Source organism: Canis lupus, chromosome X (genome assembly GCF_003254725.2).
Source record: "Canis lupus dingo isolate Sandy chromosome X, ASM325472v2, whole genome shotgun sequence".
NCBI classification, from domain to species: domain Eukaryota; kingdom Metazoa; phylum Chordata; class Mammalia; order Carnivora; family Canidae; genus Canis; species Canis lupus.
In genome coordinates this window covers 43356519-43379051 of record NC_064281.1, presented here as the reverse complement: position 1 = coordinate 43379051, position 22533 = coordinate 43356519, and the positions used below count along the sequence as shown (strand labels likewise).

At 42.8% G+C, this 22533-nt stretch overlaps 1 protein-coding gene and 1 pseudogene across 1 annotated transcript in view; one reads left to right on the top strand and one right to left on the bottom strand.

Moving 5' to 3' along the window:
* Positions 1 to 4062, top strand: part of SHROOM4 (shroom family member 4) — a 273867-nt gene extending 269805 nt beyond the window's left edge. The window contains exon 10 of the mRNA XM_025468625.3: positions 379 to 4062. Within this exon, the coding sequence (XP_025324410.1) occupies positions 379 to 648 (270 nt within the window). The 3' untranslated portion in view covers positions 649 to 4062. The remainder of the gene's footprint in view (positions 1 to 378) is intronic.
* Positions 4063 to 4308: 246 nt separating this feature from the next.
* On the bottom strand, positions 4309 to 5999 carry LOC125752128 (uncharacterized; annotated as a pseudogene).
* Positions 6000 to 22533: the final 16534 nt, after the last annotated feature.

Here is a 22533-nt window from a genome sequence, read left to right as displayed (position 1 = left end):
GTGGACATGTGCACTCACACAGGTACACCCACATGGAGACACACATATTTTGAAAGCATTGTCACAGTGATATTTGTTCTCCAGGTGGAAGGGGCATGAGCTGGTTTTGTCAGAGCCTCTGCATCTCCTACTCCTACCCCCCCACCAACCCCAGTTGTAGTCCATGGATTAAAGACAGTGTAGGAGATGGAAAGGGGTAAATGCACCTCCCCCCTGTCCAGAAGTTTTTGCATGAAGGTGGACTTCAGAGCAGGACATTTAGGACTGATGAGCTAGCAGAGTGAGGAGCTGTTTGCCTCAGCCCTCCTGGCGGAGCAGTGAGTTAGGCAGATGACTGGTAACTGGAATGGCTCTTAATTTGTCTATCTGATTCCTCAGTTGGTGCTGATAGAGAAGAAGCAGCAGCTGACAGGGCAGTTGCAAGATGCCAAGGAGCTGAAGGAGCATGTGGACCGTCGGGAGAAGTTGGTGTTCGGCATGGTCTCCCGCTACCTGCCTCAGGACCAGCTCCAAGATTACCAGCACTTTGTGAAGATGAAATCTGCTCTCATCATCGAACAGCGAGAGCTGGAAGAGAAGATCAAGCTTGGGGAAGAGCAGCTCAAATGTCTCAGGGAGAGCCTACTCCTGGGGCCCAGCAATTTCTAATTCTACAAGTGGACTGACACGCCATCCTTGCCCAGCCACAATGGGAAGTGCTTTCAATCTTCTTTTTGCAGTTTGTTAGCAAGTAGATAGCAGTTAGTTAGCAGTATGTTCCATAACCTCTACCTTGGACATCTCTCACTGCCCCTTACCTAGCATTGCTCCCAACTGGCTAGGAGGCCCTAGGGATTCCCCAGACTTCTACCCTACAGAGTAGAAGCAAGAAGTTGGAGCTGCCAGCAGCAAAGTGTGATTATACAACCACACTCTCCTTCCCACAGTTTGCACAGGCAAGCACTCACTGCACACAGAACCTACCATGTGCCTTCATTCTTGGTACAGGGACTCCAAAGACATCATGCACTCACTACCCACCCACATCACAATCAGCCTGTCCAGGCTCAGAGAGAAGCTGCCTGTGCAGCTCCATTCTGCCCAAGGCTTGTGGCCTGGCCATTTCCCACAGAGACCTGGCTCTCTTGAGGGCTTAGCTTACCAGCAATTTAAGGGCCTCACAATAAGCTTTACAGTGGGAAGCACAGAAGGAGAAATTACACCAAACAAAATGTGAAGAAAGATTGGGAATCCCGAGGTGCCCTGCAGGAGCTGAGTTTAAACAAATTGGCTCCACTCCTGCCTTCCCCAGCATCTGGTTGAGGGGGAAGGAGCCCTACTCTCAGCCCTGGCTGGTGTGGCCCTCCTCCTGTCCAAAGATTTTTGGCCTACTGTTTCTGTTCCATCCTGCCTATCATTGCTGGGGATTACAAGTGCCCGCTCTAAGGACTCCACACTATGGGCCATTAATAATAGATCTACTAAAGCTGACTTCTGGATACAGATTTCCTAATTGAGGTGAGGGGTTCTTTGTTGTATTTTAAATGGCCTTTTGATTTTATTTATTTTTATGTTTTGATTTTTTCCCTTTTTTTAAACTAATAAGGCGAGAAGAGGGGAGTTGGAGAGGGAAAAATAATCCCAGAAGGAAAGCATTTTCTGCAGATCAGCCTGAATTCACTATGGCTAGATGAGCGAGTGCCAAAACCCTGAATTCTTCCCACTAAAGCTTTCAGGTGTCTAAGAAAGGAGTTCTAGTCTTGAACTCAGCTGACAATGGCCAGGCCCTATACTTTTCTTGATGTCAGGGTAACCATAAGCTTAGCATTCCCTGACGAGTTCAGTTTTATTTTCTTATTTTTTCTTGAAACCAAAGAAATCTAAAACTGACAAAGGTTCGCCCATTTCTCTATGATCTCCCATCTAAGGAATTGGGTAGAAGTGAGCTCAGGAGGAGATCTTCCATCTCACAGTTGCTTTCTCCAGCGTGTGGCCTGAGGGAGCTGAAACTCATGGTATCTGGAAGTTTCAGCCAGGGCCACCCCCCCACCCCCAGCCCCTGCCACCACCCAGAGCAAATTACAACCCAGCCAGAATTTTAGGCACACAAACAACTAATGCTGCTGCTGTTGCCAAGGCCCTGACACCACTAGCCATTTGCTGTCCTGGAAAATCCCTCGTGTAGGCAATGGCAGGAAAGGAGTCATGGACAAACTCTGGCCTATTATCCAGCTCAGTTCCCTGTTGTTCCTCACTCACTGGTGCCCATGGTTCATATTGCAAAGCCTTGCTCAGCAAGCCCTGGCATCGCTTCTAGTTACTCCTGGGTTCTTTGAGGGGTCCTTGGAGGTTAACTGTAGCAGCAGGGGTGCCTCATTCAACCAAAGAATTTACCAAAGAACTTTGCTGCTGCTACAAATACTGATCTCTAGCGTCCTCCTTTTCCTCTTCATTGTATTTAGAAACAATGGAAGAATCTTGGCCAACAGGGTGTCCTGAAGGGGGCCCTGGGTATGCTCTTAGTACACTGCTGCTGTTGGAACCACTGTTAAAATGTCAACCTGCCATTCTGCCCTCAAATGGAGGAGTCTATTCAGGAAGGCCGATGTCTTGTAAAGGCCTGGGCTTACCCAAGCCAAAGTTGATGAAGGTGAGAGAGTGTTATGAATAGAAGCTGCAGTTGCCATCTTCTTTTTTTCTTAAACGGGCTCTAAGATAAACAATGAGTAAGTTGAGATGTCCTATATAGCTGAGGCCAAATATAATCCATCATTCTCGTCATTCTAAGATTTGGGGGGCTAAGGCAGCTTTTTGGGCTGGGGAAAGGCCCAGGGAAAAGAGTGGTCACTTCACCTGGACAGGATAACTATGGTCTGAGTTGTTCTAGTCAGCATTAGATTGGTACATGAAATTTATCACACTAAAAGTACTATTGACTGTGTTATTTTTGTCTCTCATCCCACCTGAGATTAGAGTTGGGATCAGAGCACAAGAATGCTCATTTTCACACAGAAGGACAGTTTCTAAAGCACTTAATAAAATAACCCCAAAACTATACTGAGAAGTGAAGCTTGGCAGAGAAAGGTGAGCTACCAAACAGGAACTAATGCCCCATGCTACTGACATGAGTGATATTGGTCCAGAGCTGCCAGGATTACTCAAGATGCAGCATCTCTCCCCTGTTCTCATTTCCTGGGCTCAGCCCTCTTCCAAGACCAGCCAGTGTGTACAGTTTGGAAGGGAGGCCAAGGGGATTCCCCAGATGGTTACTGGTCTTGACCTCTGCCTTCTATTTCAAATCCTCATACAGGCCCTGGTGGGGAACAGGTTGATATAGAGAGAGTAGTCTGTGCAAGAGCTACTATCACTTGTCCTTTCCTACTCCCCCACCCCAATCCTGAGGGTCTGGGTAAATTGTGTCTCCTTGAGTCCCATAAGCTGCAGACTCAGCCAGAGTAGACTGGTAAATGCTCAAGGGGGTACCCAAGAGAGACAGACACACTAAAACTAAACCCTAGAAATGGAGAGACTGGAAGCTGAGGAACCAAGAGGATGAAAGATGAAAATCCTTTCCTGAGGCCAGGTTCAGGTTCTGGTTCTGTTCTCCACTTAACCTCCTATGTTAAAAAGCTGCCCTGGGGGCATCAGAGCCACACCCCTAACCCCAGTCTCCCTGAAGATGCTGCTCTGCCAGTAGCAGCAAGTCCCAGGTGGAGGAAGCTAGGCACATTTATGGCCACTTCTTCCTGTCTGGAGCTTGGTGACTCCCACTGTCTTTGCCAAATGATTTGTCTATGCCAATACTATTTCTGTAACAGTGTATTATATTCTTTGAAGATTAGTAGGCCTTTGGGGGGTGGGGCAGGGGGCAATTTCTATAGATAAAGGACCAGTGTTTGTTGTATGACTGTCGGGGGTCATCTATGCCATGTGAAGCTAATCTTTTTCTGAATCTTATTGTTTCTGCAATTGTGTCCTCCACCACTCCCTTCTTGGCTGACATTGATATGCCTGCCGGATTGTCATCAAGGGTTATACTTCAATAAAAGGTGCTAAGGACAAAAAAAAATTATGTGTTTTCACTGAGGTGATGGAAATTCTCTAATGGTATAGCACTAATGCTATACCATTCATTAACCCCAGTAAAATAATTTAGGACTCACAAAGAGTCGACAGTAGATGTAATTTCAAGTGTAGACCTCAGCAGTATACAGAGTCCAGTTCTGGAGTCTAGCCTGATCAGAGAGGTGAGGCACTTTCTAGACCACCTCCAATCATGAGTTCTGTCTACTGTTGTGCCCAAGATCACAAATCCGAGAAACCACCAAGGAGCAAACACACGAGGGTTTATTTACAAGCTCGAGCCTGCGTCCAAGTATACCCGACACAGCGGAGCAGGGACTTGGACCCCGAGACTAAGAGGCTTAGCAACTTTATAGGGGCCAGTGGCCAATGGGATACGCAGAAAGTTGTACAGTCATGCTGGTCCACTGAGCCGGATTTCCATTTAGGGTGTGCCCTGGTCTTTGACTAGGGCGGGGCAGTGCCCTAAGTAATAAGTAGGTCAGCACAAGGCGGGTGCAGCAGAAAACAGAGTCAGTCCTGCTCTGTTTGTCCAGGGGTAGGGGATTTTGTTAAATTTCCTGGGTCCCACATTGCCCCCTTTATCAGAGGATCCTATGCAGGACCCAATCATGGGTCCAGGTTGCTCTCAGAGTGAGCCAGGGGAATGATTAAACCAGGAATCTCACCAACTTTGCTGCTGTTCTCGCTCTCATTTACATTTAAGGCAGCACATACCCCCCCCCACCCTTTGTTGTAAGAAGACTAAGTCTAATCCCCTTCTATTTTGAAAGACAACCTCGGACTAGGGAGTCTTGGAGGCGGGAAATAAGTGAGAACGGCGCAGTCTTAGCTTTAGGGGATGGTCCTTGTCTGGTTGGCTTTTCCATTCTGTAACAAAGTCCTTGAGAACGGCGTGTGGGTCAGCTGGCCGGACGTGGGTGTAGTGGACCCAGGGAGTAATCCCGTCGACCTTGAGAGCGGTGGGAGTGGTCAGGATCACGAGGTAGGGTCCCTTCCAGTGAGGTTGAAGTGTCTGGTGTTGGTATCTCCGCACATATACCCAGTCACCTGGCCGATATCGATGGGGGTTCGGGGGTGGCCCAGTCTTGTAGAGGGCCCTCAGCTTAGGCCACACCTGCTCATGGGTTCGTTGTAACATTTGGAGGGAGAAAAGTTGGTGATCATCAAATTCAGCAAGCACCTCAGGTTTTAAATTGGGGATAACAGGTGGAGGAAGACCGAACATGATTTCGTAGGGAGTCAGTCCAATCTTATATGGGAGTTCCTCACCCTATATAGGGCAGAGGGGAGGAGTCACCCAGTCCCCGCCAGTCTCCAGGGCTAATTGAGTTAAGGTCTCCTTTAATGTTCTGTTTATCCTCTCTACCTGTCCTGGGCTCTGGGGCCTATATGCACAATGTAATTTCCAATCTGCCCCAAGTACTAGTGCCACCCCCCGTGTTACCTAGAGACGAATCCTGGGCCGTTGTCTGACCCAATTCTAACGGGAAAACCATACCTCGGTAAGTTGTCTTCCAGCAGTTTCTTGGTCACGATCTGTGCCGTTTCATGTTTGGTGGGAAATGCCTCTGTCCATCCTGAAAAAGTATCTACAAACACTAGGGAATACCTATACCCGTATTTTCCAGATTTTACCTCAGTGAAGTCCACTTCCCAGTAGGCTCCTGGGCAGTCCCCTCGGAGCCGGGTGCCCGGGTTAGATCCATGGTCGGAGGCATTTGTTGATTGGCATGCGCGGCAGCTTGCCACAGTCCGTTCGATCTTTGCTCGAGAGTCTTTAATAGTGATCTTTGCATGTGTATGAGGTCTCCCATCTTCCTCGTTCCCATGTGAGTGCTCCGATGCATTCTGGATAGGACTCGCCGTCCTAGTTCCTCTGGCAGGATGATGCTGGAGTCTGTGGCCCTCCACCAGCCACGCAAGCACTGGGTCATAGGCAAGCGTTTGATCCAGTGTAAATCAGCATCAGTATAGTTGGGGGTGTCAGGCAGGGTCGGTGCCCCCAGATCTTAGCATGGTAGCTAAGACCTGGGTCACCAGAAGGGCTGCCTCTTTTGCTTTTAAATCGGCTCGCCGGTTTCCCCTGGCTACTGGTGTGTCTGCCTTTTGGTGCCCCGGACAATGGATGATGGCCAGGGCCTTGGGCAGCCGGAGGGCCTTTAGAAGTTCAAGAATCTCCGTTTTGTTTTTAACAGTCTTTCCCTCTGCTGTCAGAAGCCCTCTCTCCCTGTAATAAGGGCTCCGTGGATGTGAGCGGTGGCAAAGGCGTACCTGCTGTTGGTGTAGATGTTTATTCGTTTACCTTCCCCCATGGTCAGCGCCTTGGCCAGTGCGATCAGTTCTGCCCATTGAGCCGACGGTCCCGCTGCCAGTAGCTCTGCCCAGACAGTCTCCGTCTCCGTGGTTACATCTGCCTCTGCATACCTGAGTCCTTCTTGGACAAAACTGCTGCCGTCCATGTACCAGGTGACGTCTGCATTCGGCAGTGGCTGGTCCTGGAGATCAGCTCTGATTCCATGCACCTGTGCCAAAATTTCTTGACAGTCATGCAGAGGGGGGGTCCCAGTCTGGGTTAGGGAGTAGTAGCATTGCCGAATTCAGGGTTGTTGGTGGCTTAAATAAAATTCTGGTAGGGTTTAGCCGCAGGCTCTGATAATGGGTCAGACGGGCATTGCTGATCCAGCGGTCTGGGGGCTGTTTGAGTACCCCTTCAATAGCATGTGGGGGGGGGTAACATGAGTTCTTGCCCCATGGCCAGTTTGTCTGCGTCCTTGACCATAGTAGTCACCGCAGCAATAATTTTTAAGCATGGGGGCCATCCAGCGGCCACCGTGTCCAGCTTTTTGGAGAGATAGGCTCTGGGTCTCTTCCAGGGACCTAAGTACTGGACAAGGACCCCTTTTGCCACCCCGTCTTTCTTGTCCACATCCAGGTAGAAGGGCTTAGCTAGATCGGGCAACCCAAGGGCCGGAGCAGACAGCAAGGCCTTTTTAAGGTCATTAAAGTCTCTGTTCATGGCCTCTGTCCATTAATTTTGCTGGTGCCTGGTGGCCTCATAGAGGGGTCTGGCCATCTCGGCAAAACCTGGAATCCATAAGCGACAGAACCCTGCTGACCCCAGGAATTCACGTACCTGGCAGACGGTTTGCGGCTATGGGATTCTTAAGACAGTTTCCTTCTGTGCATCTGTCAACCATCTTTGTCCATCTTTTAATTTGTACCGAAGGTAGCTCACCTCTGTTCTGCAGATCCTGGCTTTTTTAGCTGAGGCCCGGTATCCTAGGGCCACTATGGTCTGGAGCAAGTCCCTGGTGCCTCGCAGGCATGTGTCCTGGTCCTCTGCTGCCAACAGGATATCATCTACATATTGTAATAAAGTCAAATGAGGGTGCTCCGAATGGAACTCACCCAAGTCTTCGTGTAAGGCCTCATTGAAGATGGTCGGTGAATTTTTGAATCCTTGTGGTAGTCGAGTCCAGGTGAGCTGGCCATTGATGCCTTTCTCAGGGTCTGTCCATTCAAAGGCAAAGAAGTCTTGGCTCTTGGGCACTAAAGGCAGGCTGGAAAAGGCATCTTTTAAATCTAATACCGTATACCAAGTTTTGTCTGGAGGCAGGGTGGAGAGGAGGGTGTATGGGTTTGGGACCGTAGGGTGCATATCCTCTACTCGCCGGTTGACTTCCCTCAAGTTCTGGACTGGCCTGTCCCTGAAGCCAGCTTCTTGAGGTGCCTCCGTCTTTCCTGTGGGTCATCCATGGTTGTGGCCAGCAGGATCTTGGCCAGGTTTCGGGTCTGCCGGTCACTTAGTTTGGTTTGTTGTTCTTCCGGACTTTCTCTATTATTATAGACTCATTCTGCCACTATCACTAAGTCCTGCAAGCTCTTCTCTCCCAGCCTCTCTACTCTTTGCAATTTCTTTTTAATATCCGGAGCGGCCTGGTTAACAAAAGCCATGATAATTGCGGCCTTTGTTTCTGGGGCTTCTGGGTTCATAGGGGTGTACTGCCTAAAAGCCTCTATGACTCTCTCTAAGAAGGCTGCTGGACTCTCATCCTTACACTGCCTCACATCATAGACCTTGGCCAGATTGGTAGGCTTGTGCGTGGCAGCCTGGAGACCTGCCCCTAGAGTCTGGCGGTGGACCCGGGGTCTCTCCTTACCTTCAGCTGAGTTGTAGTCCCAGGCGGGGCGGGATAAAGGGAAGGCAGCATTTATGAGGTCTGGGTTTTGAGTCGGCTGTCTGTCCTCTCCCAGGACAGACTTCCGGGCTTCCACCTGAATTCGTTCTCTTTCCTCGGTGGTGAAGAGAACCTGCAAGAGCTATTGGCAGTCATCCCAAGTAGGCTGGTGGGTAAAGAGAACAGTATCTAAAAGGCCAATTAGATATCTCGGATTATCAGAGAACTTTGCATTTTGGGTTTTCCAATTATATAAATCACTGGTGGAGAACAGCCAATATAACATTAGCTGTTCGCCAGTCTCATCGGGGGGCCCCATGGCACAGAGAGGAAGGGCGTTGGAGTCTGCCGGCCCCGCATTCAGAGGTGGGGCTGTCTGGTGGGTCCCACCGCGTGTCCCCGCTGCTGGCCCGCTCACAGGGACTCCCTGGCGCCCCTTCTGCAGCCCCCAATGCCTCCAATGGAGGGGCGGAAGTGGGGGGGTGATACCCAGTAGGGCAGCGGGAGGATCAGGTCCTCCGGGGAGGAATCCTGGAAGACTGGGCGAAGGGGTGCTTCGGGCAAAGAGTCAGTCTCCTTTTCGGCTTTCCTCAGGGCTAGAATCTCCGTGGGTCCTGCTTTGGGGGGTAAAAATGGTTTTAGCCAAGGAGGAGGATTCTCGATCATGGCCTGCCAGATCAGGATGTAGGGAATCTGGTCAGAGTGGCCGTCCGGTTTGTCCCTGAAGATCACCGTCTTAACCTGTAAGATAATAGGTAGGTGAAAAGTTCCTTCTCAGGGCCATCCCACGTCAAAGGTTGGCCATTCTGATATGCAATAAATTTGGAATCTCTTTCTCTGTATGTCTATGCTCAGAATACGAGCTCTTTCCCTAACATCCGAGAAGTGGGAGAGCATAAGAGACAGGGGAGTGGTTTCTGTCTCCCCCATTATGTCCCCAATCCACACCAAGACACAGACAGTAAAGACGATTAACAAGGACCCAACAACACAGACAAATGCACAAACAGTTAACAAGGACATAGTAACACAGACAAACGTGCAAACAGTTAACAAGAACACGGTAACAGACAAACGTTCCGTGGGGCCGCGGAGACAAAACAGAAAGTAACCTGAAGGGCTGGCAGCCGGCCCTCCTTACAGATGAGGACCCCGTCCTCCAGGCAGGGGCAAGGGACGTCTCCTCAAGACCCCGGGTCGCCGGCCCGCCAGCGCATCCACCTAAGCCAATGCCGACCCAATACAGATTGGAATTCCTACAGGTAAAAGTACAGTTTAGAGCTCTCAGAAAATATGCGCGCAAAAGGTGGAAAAAGTTGAGGGCACTCACCACGCGTGAAATCCTCCGGATGGGGTCCTGGGGGGTTCTTGGATCCTGGACGAGCCCCCAAATGTTGTGTCCAAGATCGCGAACCCGAGAAACCACCAAGGAGCCGACACCGATGCAAACACACGAGGGTTTATTTACAAGCTCAAGCCTGGGTCCAAGTATACCCGACACAGCGGAGCAGGGACTTGGACCCCGAGACTAAGAGGCTTAGCAACTTTATAGGGGCCAGTGGCCAATGGGATACGCAGAAAGTTGCACAGTCATGCTGGTCCACTGAGCCGGATTTCCATTTAGGGTGTGCCCTGGTCTTTGACTAGGGCGGGGCAGTGCCCTAAGTAATAAGTAGGTCAGCACAAGGCGGGTGCAGCAGAAAACAGAGTCAGTCCTGCTCTGTTTGTCCAGGGGTAAGGGGCTTTGTTAAATTTCCTGGGTCCCACATCTACTAGTATCATCTTCTGCTTGATAGTCCAGTCTCATATCTTGCCTCTTAACAACCTGGAAGGCAAGGTTCTCACTGATCCACTCTCCAAGGTAACTGCAAGGTTTAGACCCAAGTGCACTCCAAGCAGCAACTCTGACCCTGAAAACCTTACCTTTTCCCTCAGTGTATACATTATTTGTATCCCAATCAATCGCCTCCTATTCCAAATATCCTGTGTGGTAGAGAGGAAAGTGCCTAGCTTTGGCACTCAAATGAACCATGTACAAGTCCTGGTTTTGCCATTTATCCTAAGAACCTGAGTTATTTGCTCAGCTTTTGAGTTTTTCTTATCTGTAAAATGGGAATAATAATATGTATCTTGTATAGTTGTGGCTTAAAAAATAACATATGAAAGCTACCAGCTATCCACTGTGAAGTTGTTAGAAAGGCAGAATCCTGGCTCTACCCCAAACCCACTGACAATCTGCCTTTTAACTAGATTCCCAGAAGATTTATATGCATATTAAAGGTTGAGAAGTATTAACCTATCACAAACATGTTCAGTACATGAAATCTATTATACTAGTCCTTATTTATCTAATTCATTATTTTGTAATCCCAGGCATATTATTGGTCTTATACTGCTCACAACTACCTACCTAAATGAGTTCAACAAGGTTGCAGGATACAAGGTTGATACATAAAATCACTTGTATCTCTACACTCTAGTAATGGACAATTTGGAAACAAAATTAAGAAAACAATTCCAGAGGTGCCTGGGTGGCTCAGTGATTGAATGTCTGCCTTTGGCTCAGGTCGTGATCCTGGGGTCCTGGTATCAAGTCACACATCCGGGTCCCCATGGAGAGCCTGCTTCTCCCTCTGCCTATGTCTCTGCCCCCCTCTCTGTGTGTCTCTCATGAATAATGAATAAAATATTTTTTAAAAATTCCATTTACAATAGTATCAAAAAGAACAGAACACATAGGAATGCATTTAACAAAAGAAATGTAAGAATTTTATACTGAAACTACAAAATATTGTTGAAAGAAATTAAATAAAATCTAAAGTTTTTAGATTAAAATCTGAATCTAGTATTTAGATGACAATACTCCCAAAATCGATCTACACATTCAGCTCAATCCTTATAAGAATCCTGGCTGTCTTTTTTGCATAAATTGAAAAGTCAAACCTACAATTCATATGAAACTACAAGGGACCCAAAATAGTCAAAACAGTCTTAAAAAAACAAACTTGGAGAATTGATACTTCTCAATTTCAAAACCTATTAAAGAGCTACAGTAATCGACAGTGTGTTATGCATACAAAGATAGACATGTAAATAAACAGAAGAGTATTGAAAGTACTGAAATGGGGCAGCCCCGGGGACCCAGCGGTTTAGCGCTGCCTTCAGCCCAGAGTGTGATCCTGGTGATCCGGGATTGAGTCCCACATCAGGCTCCCTACATGGAGCCTGCTTCTCCCTCTGCCTGTGTCTCTGCCTCTCACTCTCTCTGTGTCTGTTATGAATAAATAAATAACATCTTTAAAAAAAAAGAAAGTACTGAAATGACCCCTTATATTTATGATCAGTTACTTTTTGGTAAAAGTGCCAGACAATAAAGATGGAGAAAGAATAGTTTTTCAACAAATGATGTGGGGACAAATAAATATCCACATGGAAAAAAAATGAAGTTGGACTCCTTTCCTACACCACACACAAAAATTAACTCAAAAAAGGATTATAAACCTAAATGGAAGAATCACATTTACAAAAAGAAAGTTACAAAATGCTGAAAAGAAAGCATAGGAGTAAATCATCTTGAAATCATGATAGATGAGATTACTTAGAACTCCAAAAGCACAAGTGGCAAAAGAAAATATGAAAATATGAAACAACAGTCTCAATAATTTTGATGGAGTACATCAAAATTAAAAACTTCTGTGCTGCAAATAACGCCACTAAGAAAGTGAAAAGATGATCCACATAATCAGAAAAATAGTATATCACATATCTAATATTAGACTTTTATCCATAACATATAAAGAACTGTTACAACTCAATAGCAAAAGTAAGTAAAAAATGGGCAAAGGATCAGAAATGGCATTTCTCCAAATAATATATGCAGATGGACAATAAGCACAGGCAAAGCTGCTCAACATTAAGGAAATACAAATCAAAACAACTATGAGATATCACTTCATACACTATAATGGGTATGATCAAAAAGACAATAACAAAAAAAGACAATAACAAGTATTGGTGAGGATACAAAGAAATTGAAATACTCATACATTGCTGGTGGGAATGTAAGATGACCTGGAGGTTCCTTAAAATGCTAAAAACAGTTTCCATATGACTCAGCATTTTACTCCTAGGCATATGGCCAACAGAACTGAAAACAGGTGTTCAACATAGTAACCTCTTTGACTTCAGCTGTAGCAACTGTTTTTAGATATGTCTCCTGAGGCAAGGAAAACAAAAGCAAAAATAAACGATTGGGACTAGGTCAGAATGAAAAGATTCTGCACAGAAAAGGAAACAACAAAAATAAAAGGCAACCTACAAAATGGAAGAAGATAGTTGCACAGGACATACCCAATAAAGGGTTAGTATCCAAAATATATAAGGACTTGTAGAACCAAACACCAAAATATCAAATAATCCAATTAAGAAATGTGCAGAAGACATGAACAGATATTTCTCCAAAGATATCCAGATGGCAAAAAGACACATGAAAATATGCTCATCATCACTTACCATCAGGGAAATGAAAATCAAAACCTCACACCTGTCAGAACCGCTAAAATCAACAACGTAAGAAACAACAGGTAATGGCAAGGATGTGGAGAAAGGGGAACCCTCTGGCACCATTCGTGGGAAGGCAAACTGATGCAGCCACTGTGGAAAAGTAGATGGAGGTTCCTCCAAAAATTAAAAAGAAGAGAGAACTCCCCTATAATCCAGCAATTGCACTACTAGGTATTTACCCAAAGAATACAAAAGCACTAATTCAAAGGGATACACCCCCCAATGTTTATAGCAGCATTATTTACAATAGCCTAATTGTGGAAACAGCCCAAGTGTCAATCAACTGATGAATGGATAAAGAAATGGTGTCTATATATACAGTTGAATATTACTTAGCCATAAAAAGAATGAAATCTTGCAATTTGCAATGACATGGTTGAAGCTAGAGAGTATAATGCTAAGAGAAATAAGTCAGGGAAAAACAAATACCATGCGATTTCACTCATATGTGGAATTTAAGAAACAAAATGAAAGAGCAAAGGGTGAAAAAAAGAGAGGGATGGAAACCAAGAAACAGACTCTTAACTACAAAGAACAAATAGATGGTTACCAGAAGGGAAGCGGGTGGGGTGTTGGGTAAAACAGTTGATGGGTCTTAAGGAGTGTACTTGCTGTGATAACACTGGGTGATGTATGGAATTGTTGAATCACCATATGGTACACCTGAAACTAATATAACACTGTATGTTAACTAACTGGAATTATAATAGAAACTTAAAAAAGATTAAAGCATAGCATTAAAAAATAGACATTCCAAAAACCCCACATGTACACAAATGTTCAAAGAGTCATTACTTATAACAGCCAAAAAGTGGAAAAACAACCTAAATGTCCATCAATGAGGAATGGATGAACTTTGGTCTAGCCATACAACTGAATATTATTCAGCCATAAAAAGGAATGAAGTCCTGATATATGCTGCAATATGGATGAACCTTGAAAACATTATGCTGAGTGAAATAAGTCACAAAAGACCACACATTGTATTATTCCATTGATATGAAATGTCAACAATAGGTAAATGCTATAAAGACAGAAAATAGATTAATGGTTGCCAAGGGCTTGAGAGCTAGGGTTGCTAATGGAGATGGGGTTTCTTTATGGAGTAATAAAAATATTCTAAAATTAGATTGTAATCATGGTTGTCCAACTCTGTGATTGTACCATAAGCCACTGAATAGTATACTTTAAATGGGTAAGCTGTATATCACAATAAAGGTGTCTTAAAAAAAAACTTTTGCTTATTTTTCAGTCTCATTCCTCTTAACAAAATCTGAATTGATGGTAAGCATGTATTTCATGCCTGAGCCCAAAGGGTACAATAATCACACCATTTGAATTTTGGGAGGAAACTTGTCATCATATCCTTCTCCTTTCAGACCTGGCAGACCAAGGAAGATAAGGAATAAAAGTAGTAGTCTCAGCTCTGTCTCATGACTTCAGCAGGAAAAAGAGGGGCAGGTCCTAATGGGGAAGAGGAACAATCTCCCTTGGCAGGTAGAGTGGTTAAGAACAGCATTATAGGCAAATCAACCAGTTTTTAAATCCTGACCCCACCAACTTACTATGTCACCTTCATAAATTAATTGACCCTCTCAACTTTTGCTGTAAAGGGGGGCTAATATAAAAGCACCATCTAAAGTGCTATTATGAAGATTCAGGGATATAGTCTATGTGAAACACTTAAAGTAATGCCTGCCATACAGTAAATACTCAACAAATGTTAGCTGCTAGACTTAATTATTTTTACGGAGGTGAGATTAAAGCAAAACAATACAAGGAAAAGTAAAGTGCCCTCAGCTTTGGAGTCAGACAGCTCTGTTAATATGACCTTAGGAAGTCACTTCATTTATCAAGCCTTAGCTCCTCTGTAATAATAAAGATAATAATTTTCCTCTAGGGAGGCAGTTTTTTTCCATATATTTTTAATTGAAGTTCAATTTGCCAATATATATAGTATAACACTCAGTCCTTATCCCATCAAGTGCCCCCCTCAGTGTCCGTCACCCAGTCACCCCATCCCCTCTCCCGCCTCCCCTTCCACTACCCCTGTTCGTTTCCCAGAGTTAGGATTCTCTCATGTTTTGTCTCCCTCTCTCATTTTTCCTACTCATTTTCCCTCCTTTCCCCTATAATCCCTGCATTGGGCTCCCTACTCAGTGGGGAGCCTGCTTCTCCCTCTCAGGCTCCCCCTGCTTGTGCGCATTACCTCTCCCTCTCCCCACTCTCCTCTCCCTCCCTCTCCCTCTCCCCTCCCTCCTCTCCCTCCCTCTCCCTCCCCCCTCTCTCCTCTCCCTCCTCTCCCTCCCCTCTCCCTCCTCTCCCTCCTTTCTCTCTCTCTCTCCCTCCTCTCCCTCTCCCTCCTCTCCTTCTCTCTCTCCCTCTCCCTCTCCCCCTCATTTATTTATCATGAATTAAAAAAAAAGGTGTGGTCTAGGGCAGCCCCAGACTGCCTTGAATACTGGCTCTCACCACTTACAAGTTGTGTGACTTAGAGAATATTTAACTTCTCTTTAAATTTTTTAAAAAAGATTTTATTTATTCATGAGAGACACACACACACACACAGAGAGAGAGAGAGAGAGAGAGAGAGAGAGAGAGAGAGAGAGAGAGAGAGAAACAGAGACACGGGCAGCGGGAGAAGCAGGCTCCATGCAGGGAGCCTGACATGGAACTCAATCCGGGTCTCCAGGATCACGCCCTGGGCTGAAGGCGGCGCTAAACCACTGAGCCACCCAGGCTGTCCACGAACGTTTAACTTCTCTGTGCCTGAGTGTCCCCTTCTGTCAGTTGGAGCTGACAAAAATACTTACCTCCTTGGGTTAGTGTCAGGAATTATTGTGTTAATCCAGGAAAAGTACCTAACATAGAGTAAGTACTCAATGAATATTAACTATTATTATAAAGTTAAAGTAGGAAACAAATGAGATCCTTAGTAAAGCTGGACATCTGCTAGGTCCTCAGTTAATGGTGATTCCCCTCCTCAGCCATCCCTTCTGTGCACCAAGTCAAGGCTGTTTGGACTTGCAGAGAAAATGTTTCAGATTAAGGAGGTCCCCATAGAAGAATGTTCTGGCAATCTCAGTACTACCGTCTGATGGGAATAAAGTCATCTATTAGCTTCCAGCAAGATGATCACCTATATTCCTAAGAAAACATCCCATTCAAAACAATAAGGAAAGAACTATTTCACCTGTAGATTACTTGGGCTTGAGTTTGAGGATGGTTTAAGGAAACCCTCTACTTTTCTCAAACCCCTCCTTAGATTTGGGAGTCAACTTAAGTGTTATTGAGTTCCTGACCTTTCACATATCTTTTCACATATCTTGCACTATTTTTAAAGTCTAAATATACAATTTTTTGAACAAAAATCCTAATTTAATTTTTACAACAGATGTAATTTTATGTAGTAGCATTTTTGTTTGTAAATTAAACAAAAGGGATAGAAGTGTGTAATGCCATCCATTCATTTATTCAACTAATAGTTAAGGTATTGTTTTATGCTCGGAGGATTCTGAAGTAAACAAAATAGGCAAAGTGCCCCACTTTTTTGGGGTTTCCAGCCTAATAAAAGAGATTTACATAATTACATAATATTTTATATATAAAAATACACACACACATAATCATTTTTTACCCTAATACATCAAGGCAAAACAGATGTTTTCCTTGATTCCATAGCTATTAGCAATAGGCTAAATTTTGTTACCACAATAACTAAAATATGTTTACATTAATTTTCAGCAGAGATAGTCTTATTTTTCTCACTAAATGAAATTTGTAATGGGATTTTTTTAATATCTAGTAAAAGGATGGCAAACCCCTGTCACTGAAGGAAGTTGGATTTAAAGATGCTTTAAACAGGTTGAATTCCACTCTTGATAAAGACTACCAACTTCTATCACATGGAAATCTTGTCCATTTTGTGCATGCTACAAATATAGCCACAGGCTAAAGATCTTTGGCAAAAGCTTCTCTCTAACTGGGCGATTTAAACCTTAAGAGACCATGTTATGTTTGTCAACTGTTTAAGTTTCTTAAATATGGCCCTTCATCCAGGATTTGCTCCCTGCTGTTAACTGAGTAAAACCACATGGTTTTGAATTCCCATTTTCCTCCCAGCTACTGATTTTCTATCTAAAAAAAGAGTAATTAATGGAACTCACTTCCTCAGGTGTTGAGTTGGTTGTATTTTTTGCAGGGGAAATAATTTGGGAAAATGACATGAGTGAAAAATCTTTCCAACTTGAAAATGCATCAGGTTAAATGTGAATAAGTTAAAGTGCTGGAAGAAAAAACAATTTGTGCCCTGATTTGTCTACAGTTTTTAGTTTGATAAAAGTGTAATAGCAGACCAAACTCATTAGTAGATAAAACAAATGATAACTTCTAGTTGAGAGAAAACTCCTATTTTGGCTAAGCTTAAACAGCTACTGTTTAGAAATCCCATAAATGACTATTTAAACATCTTTTATAAATTGAAAACCTTTTGTTTTCTTTTAGAAATGTAGGCAGTGGTAAGAATAAGTAGAAGCAGATAGAGGAGAATAATGAAACTGGATAAATTAGATAATGCTATGCATTTAGAACATAATTTTGGTCACTTTCCCAGAGCCTGGTAGCTTTAAGTAATCCTGTTGTAAGAATCAGACACTTACTAAAACCTTCTATAAACAAATCCAGTTTTGACAAAACAAGCTTAAACGATATGAAATTGAGGAAACCATGTGTCTTCTAGACCTTGCTGGAACGGCACTCAAAACCCTTAAACCGGGGGATCCCTGGATGGCTCAGCGGTTTGGTGCCTGTCTTTGGCCCAGGGCGTGATCCTGGAGACCCGGGATTGAGTCCCACGTCGGGCTCCCTGCATGGAGCCTGCTTCTCCCTCTGCCTGTGTCTCTGCCTCTCTCTCTCATAAATAAATAAATAAATAAATAAATAAATAAATAAATAAATAAATAAATTCTTAAAAAAAAAAAAAAAAAACCCTTAAACCTAGAGCCGTCTCTGCCCTCGTTCTGAGACCTAGTGTTCCTTCATCAGTTCTATGAAGGGGATACTTTAATTATTAAAGAAGTAACACCCTTCTTGGCTCCAGAGCCTCCAGGCTCTGAGCATAAGGTTCACATAACAACGCTCCAGACTTGACCCCTAAATGGCGTACAAGGCCAACTTCTTCTAATTGGCCTCACTACCCACAGGATAAAGTCCCGACTCCTTGCATATAAGACACTTCATGAACTACTTCCTGTGTATTTCTCCTGCCATGACTCCTGACACCTCCTCACACTCATCCTTAGCTCCAGCCAGTTCTCCAAACATGCTGCACAGTCTCATCCCTCTGCTTTCAGAGAGGTAGATTCTTCTGCCTGAAAATCCCTCACCCAACTTCCTCCATTTACCTAATTCCAGCTTGCCCTTTGGTGTCAACTTAGATTTCATCTCCTTCCGAAATACCCTTTATTATACTAATAACAGCATATGATATTCAGGTAGGATAATTGTTTATGCTTTCTGTCTCTCCCTTTATACTGCAGGTTTCTTGACGGCAGATACTAGTTCACACCACTAGCACTTGGCACAGTGGCTTTAGCTCTTTGTAAACATTTCAGAAATAAAGCATAGTAATATTTTATGAAAGAGATGCATTCATGACACCTTTGCTGTGCGCTTCATATTCTGGAGATACTTTACACTAACTTCTCCTTCCTGACACTATTATTAAATGTTGGAGCATCTTAAATCCTGCTTCTATCCCTGCTATCTTCAGAAAATTCATCCACACCATGCTTACAGTTTACCTCCCATGTAAAGCTGACTTTCAAATTTATATTTACAGTTTAGATCTTCTCTTAGTCCCAAAGCTTTATGTCTATTTGGGTTTTTTTTTTTTAGAATTAATATTTATTTTTATTTACGAAGCTCTTTGGCTTACCTTGGTGGAGAGTTAATTTCTTTTTTTCTTTTTTATTATTTTTTATTTTTTTATAAATTTATTTTTTATTGGTGTCCAATTTGCCAATATATAAAATAACACCCAGTGCTCATCTCATCAAGTGCCCCCCTCAGTGCCCATCACCCAGTCACCCCCACCCCCTGCCTACCTCCCTTTCTTCCACCCCTAGTTCATTTCCCAGAGTTAGGAGTCTCTCATGTTCTGTCTTCTTTTCTGATATTTCTTTATGTCTATTTGGATGGCTCGATGACACTTTAAACCTCATGTGTCCAAAATGGAACATGTGATCTTTCCCTTCCAAATCTAATTCCTTCCAGTGTTCTTTATATTTCAGTGAATGATACCCCTATTCAACCAGCTAGGAAAGCCAGGCATAGTAGAGTGATTCTAGACATTCTCTTCTCTCTCATTCCTCCCATATAGAATCTATCACCAAGTGCTCACCAAGTACTGTCAATTCTATTTCCTAAATAGGTATCAAATTTATTCACTTCTATTTCCACAACTATTACCTTTTAAACTACAGCATTCACTATTTTTCCTATATCATCTCTTGCCCTCTATAGTCTATTCTCCATGCTGTAGCCAAGGCAATCTTGCCAAAATCTAAATATCACTGTGTCACACCTTCCCCTGCTTAAATAATTTTAATAATTTCCAAAGCCCTTTCCAATGCCTATGAGGCCCTTCATACTCCTATGTCTAAGGATGCATCACTTCAGCTTCAGCCTCATTATGTGGCCAAATCTGCTTTACAAGTTCAGTTATCGCTTTCACTTTTTTACCTCCAGGTTTTTAATATAATGGACATAAAACATTGTGTAAGTTTAAGGTGTACAATGTGATGATTTGAAACATGTATATATTGTGCAATGCTTACCACAATATGGTTAGTTAACACATTCTTCACATAACATGATTACCATTTTGTTATGGTGAAACATTAAAACTCTACTCTCACAGTAACTTTCAATTAGACAATATAGTATCATCACCTATAATCAACATACTGTGCCTTGGATCTCTGTAACTTATTCATCTTACAACAGAATGTTTGTACCCTTTGAGCAACATCTATTTCCCCAATCCCCATCCCCTGACATCCACCTTCTACCCTCTATATCTATGAGTTTAATGGTTTTAGATTCCACATATAAATGAGATCATACAGAATTGGTCTTTCTCTGACTTTTTTCATATGGCATAATGCCCTTAAGATCCATCCATGTTTTTGGCTGCATAAGATTCATATCTATAGATATAGATATATCACATTTTCTTTATCCATCATCCATCAGTGGACACTTGTTTCCATGTCTTAGCTATTGTAAATAATGCTGCAGTGAACATGGGAGTGCATATCTTTTCAAGATGATGCTTTCATTTCGTTTGGATAAATACCTAGAAGTGAGATTGCTAGATTATGTGATAGTTTTATTTTTAAATTTTTAAAAAGATTTTATTCATTTATTCATGAGAGACCCATGGGGAGCCTGATGCAGGACTTGATCCCAGGACCCCAGGATCACAACCTGAGCCAAAGGCAGACACTCAAATATGGAGCCACCCAGGTGCCCCATCTATTTTTACTTTTTTGAAGAAACTCCATACTGTTTTCCATAACAGTTACACCATTTTACATTCCCACCAACAATACACTAGAGTTCTCTTTTCTCCACATCCTTGCCAGCATTTGTTATCTTCTTTTTGATAATAGCCACTCTAGCAGGTGTGAGAGGGTAGCTTTATTGTTTTTGATGCTATCATAAATGGGATTTATTCCATTTTTTTCCAGATAGTTCATTTCTAGCATATAGAAACACAACTGACTTTTGCATGTTGATTTTGTATCCTGAAACTTTACTGAATTTGTTTTATCAGTTCTAACAGGTTTTTAGTGGAGTCTTTAGGATTTTCTACATACAAGAGCATATCATCTACAGAGACAATTTTACTTCTTCCTTTCAAATTGAATGCTCTTTATTTCTTTTATTTCTTTTATTTTCTTTTTCTTGCCTAATTGTTCTGGCCAGAATTTTCAGTACTATGTTGAATAAGAGTGGTTAGAGTGAGAACTCTTGATGTTTTTGATTTTAGAGGGGAAAGCTTTTCAACTTTCACCCTCGAGTATGAAGTTAGCTGTGGATTTGTCTTAAATGGCTTTTGTTGTATTGAGATATGTTCCTTTTGTCCCCAGTTTTTTCAGAGTCTTTATCATGGAAAGATGTTGAAATTTGTCAAATGCTATTTCTACATCTGTTGAGATAATCATAAGATTTTTGCCTTCCCTTCTACTAATGTGGTATATCACACTTATTAACTTGTGTATGATGAACAATCCTTGTATCTCAGGTATAAATCTCACTTGATCATGGTCTATGATCCTTTTAAGATGCTGTTGAATGCAGTTTGCTAATATTTTGTTGAGAATTTTCACAGCTATCATCATGGATATTAATATTTAGTTTTTGTTTGTGGTTTTTTTGGTACTATCTTATCTGGCCTTGATATCAGTGTAATGCTGACCTCGTAAAATGAGTTTGAGAATGTTTACTCTCAATTTTGGGGGAAAAGCTTGAGAAGAATTGGCATTAATTATTTAAATGAAGCTATCTGGTACTGAACTTTTATTTGATGGGAGGAATTTGATTTCTGATTCAATCTCCTTACTTGTTATTGATCTACTCTAGTATTGTATTTCTTTGTTATTCAGATTTTGTAGGTTGTATGTGTTTAGGAATTTATCAATGTCTTCCAAGTTGTCCAATTTGTTGGCTTCATTGTCTTCATTGTTCATTGTCTCTTTGTAATGTCTCCTCTTTCACTTATTAACTTTGAATTCTCTCTTTCTTGGTAAGTCTAGCTAAAGGTTTGTCAGTTTTAATTTTCAAAAAACCAATTCTTAGTTTTGTTGATTTTTTCTATTGTTTTTCTGTTCTCCATTTCATTTATTTTTGCTCTGATCTTTGTTATCTCCTTACTTTTGTAACTTTGGGTTTAGTTTGTTTCTGTATTTCTAGTTCCTTGAGGTTACTTGAGATCTTTCCTTTTTTCAATGTAGTAATTTTTCATCTTACCACTGCTTTTGTTGCATCCCATAAGTTTTGATTTATTGTATTTCTGTTGTTGGTTGTTTCAAGAGTTTTTTAAATTTCTCTTGCCATCAGGGAAATACAAATCAAAACCACAATGAGATACCACCTCACACCAGTGAGAATGGGGAAAATTAACAAAGCAGGAAACCACAAATGTTGGAGAGGTTGCAGAGAAAAGGGAACCCTCTTACCGTTAGTGGGAATGTGAAATGGTGCAGCCACTCTGGAAAACTGTGTGGAGGTTCCTCAAAGAGTTAAAAATAGACCTGCCCTATGACCCAGCAATTGAACTGCTGGGGATTTACCCCAAAGATACAGATGCAATGAAACGCCGGGACACCTGCACCCCGATGTTTCTAGCAGCAACGTCCACAATAGCCAAACTGTGGAAGGAGCCTCGGTGTCCATCGAAAGATGAATGGATAAAGAAGATGTGGTTTATGTATACAATGGAATATTACTCAGCCATTAGAAATGACAAATACCCACCATTTGCTTCGACGTGGATGGAACTGGAGGGTATTATGCTGAGTGAAGTAAGTCAATTGGAGAAGGACAAACATTATATGTTCTCATTCATTTGAGGAATATAAATAATAGTGAAAGGGAATATAAGGGAAGGGAGAAGAAATGTGTGGGAAATATCAGAAAGGGAGACAGACCATGAAGACTCCTA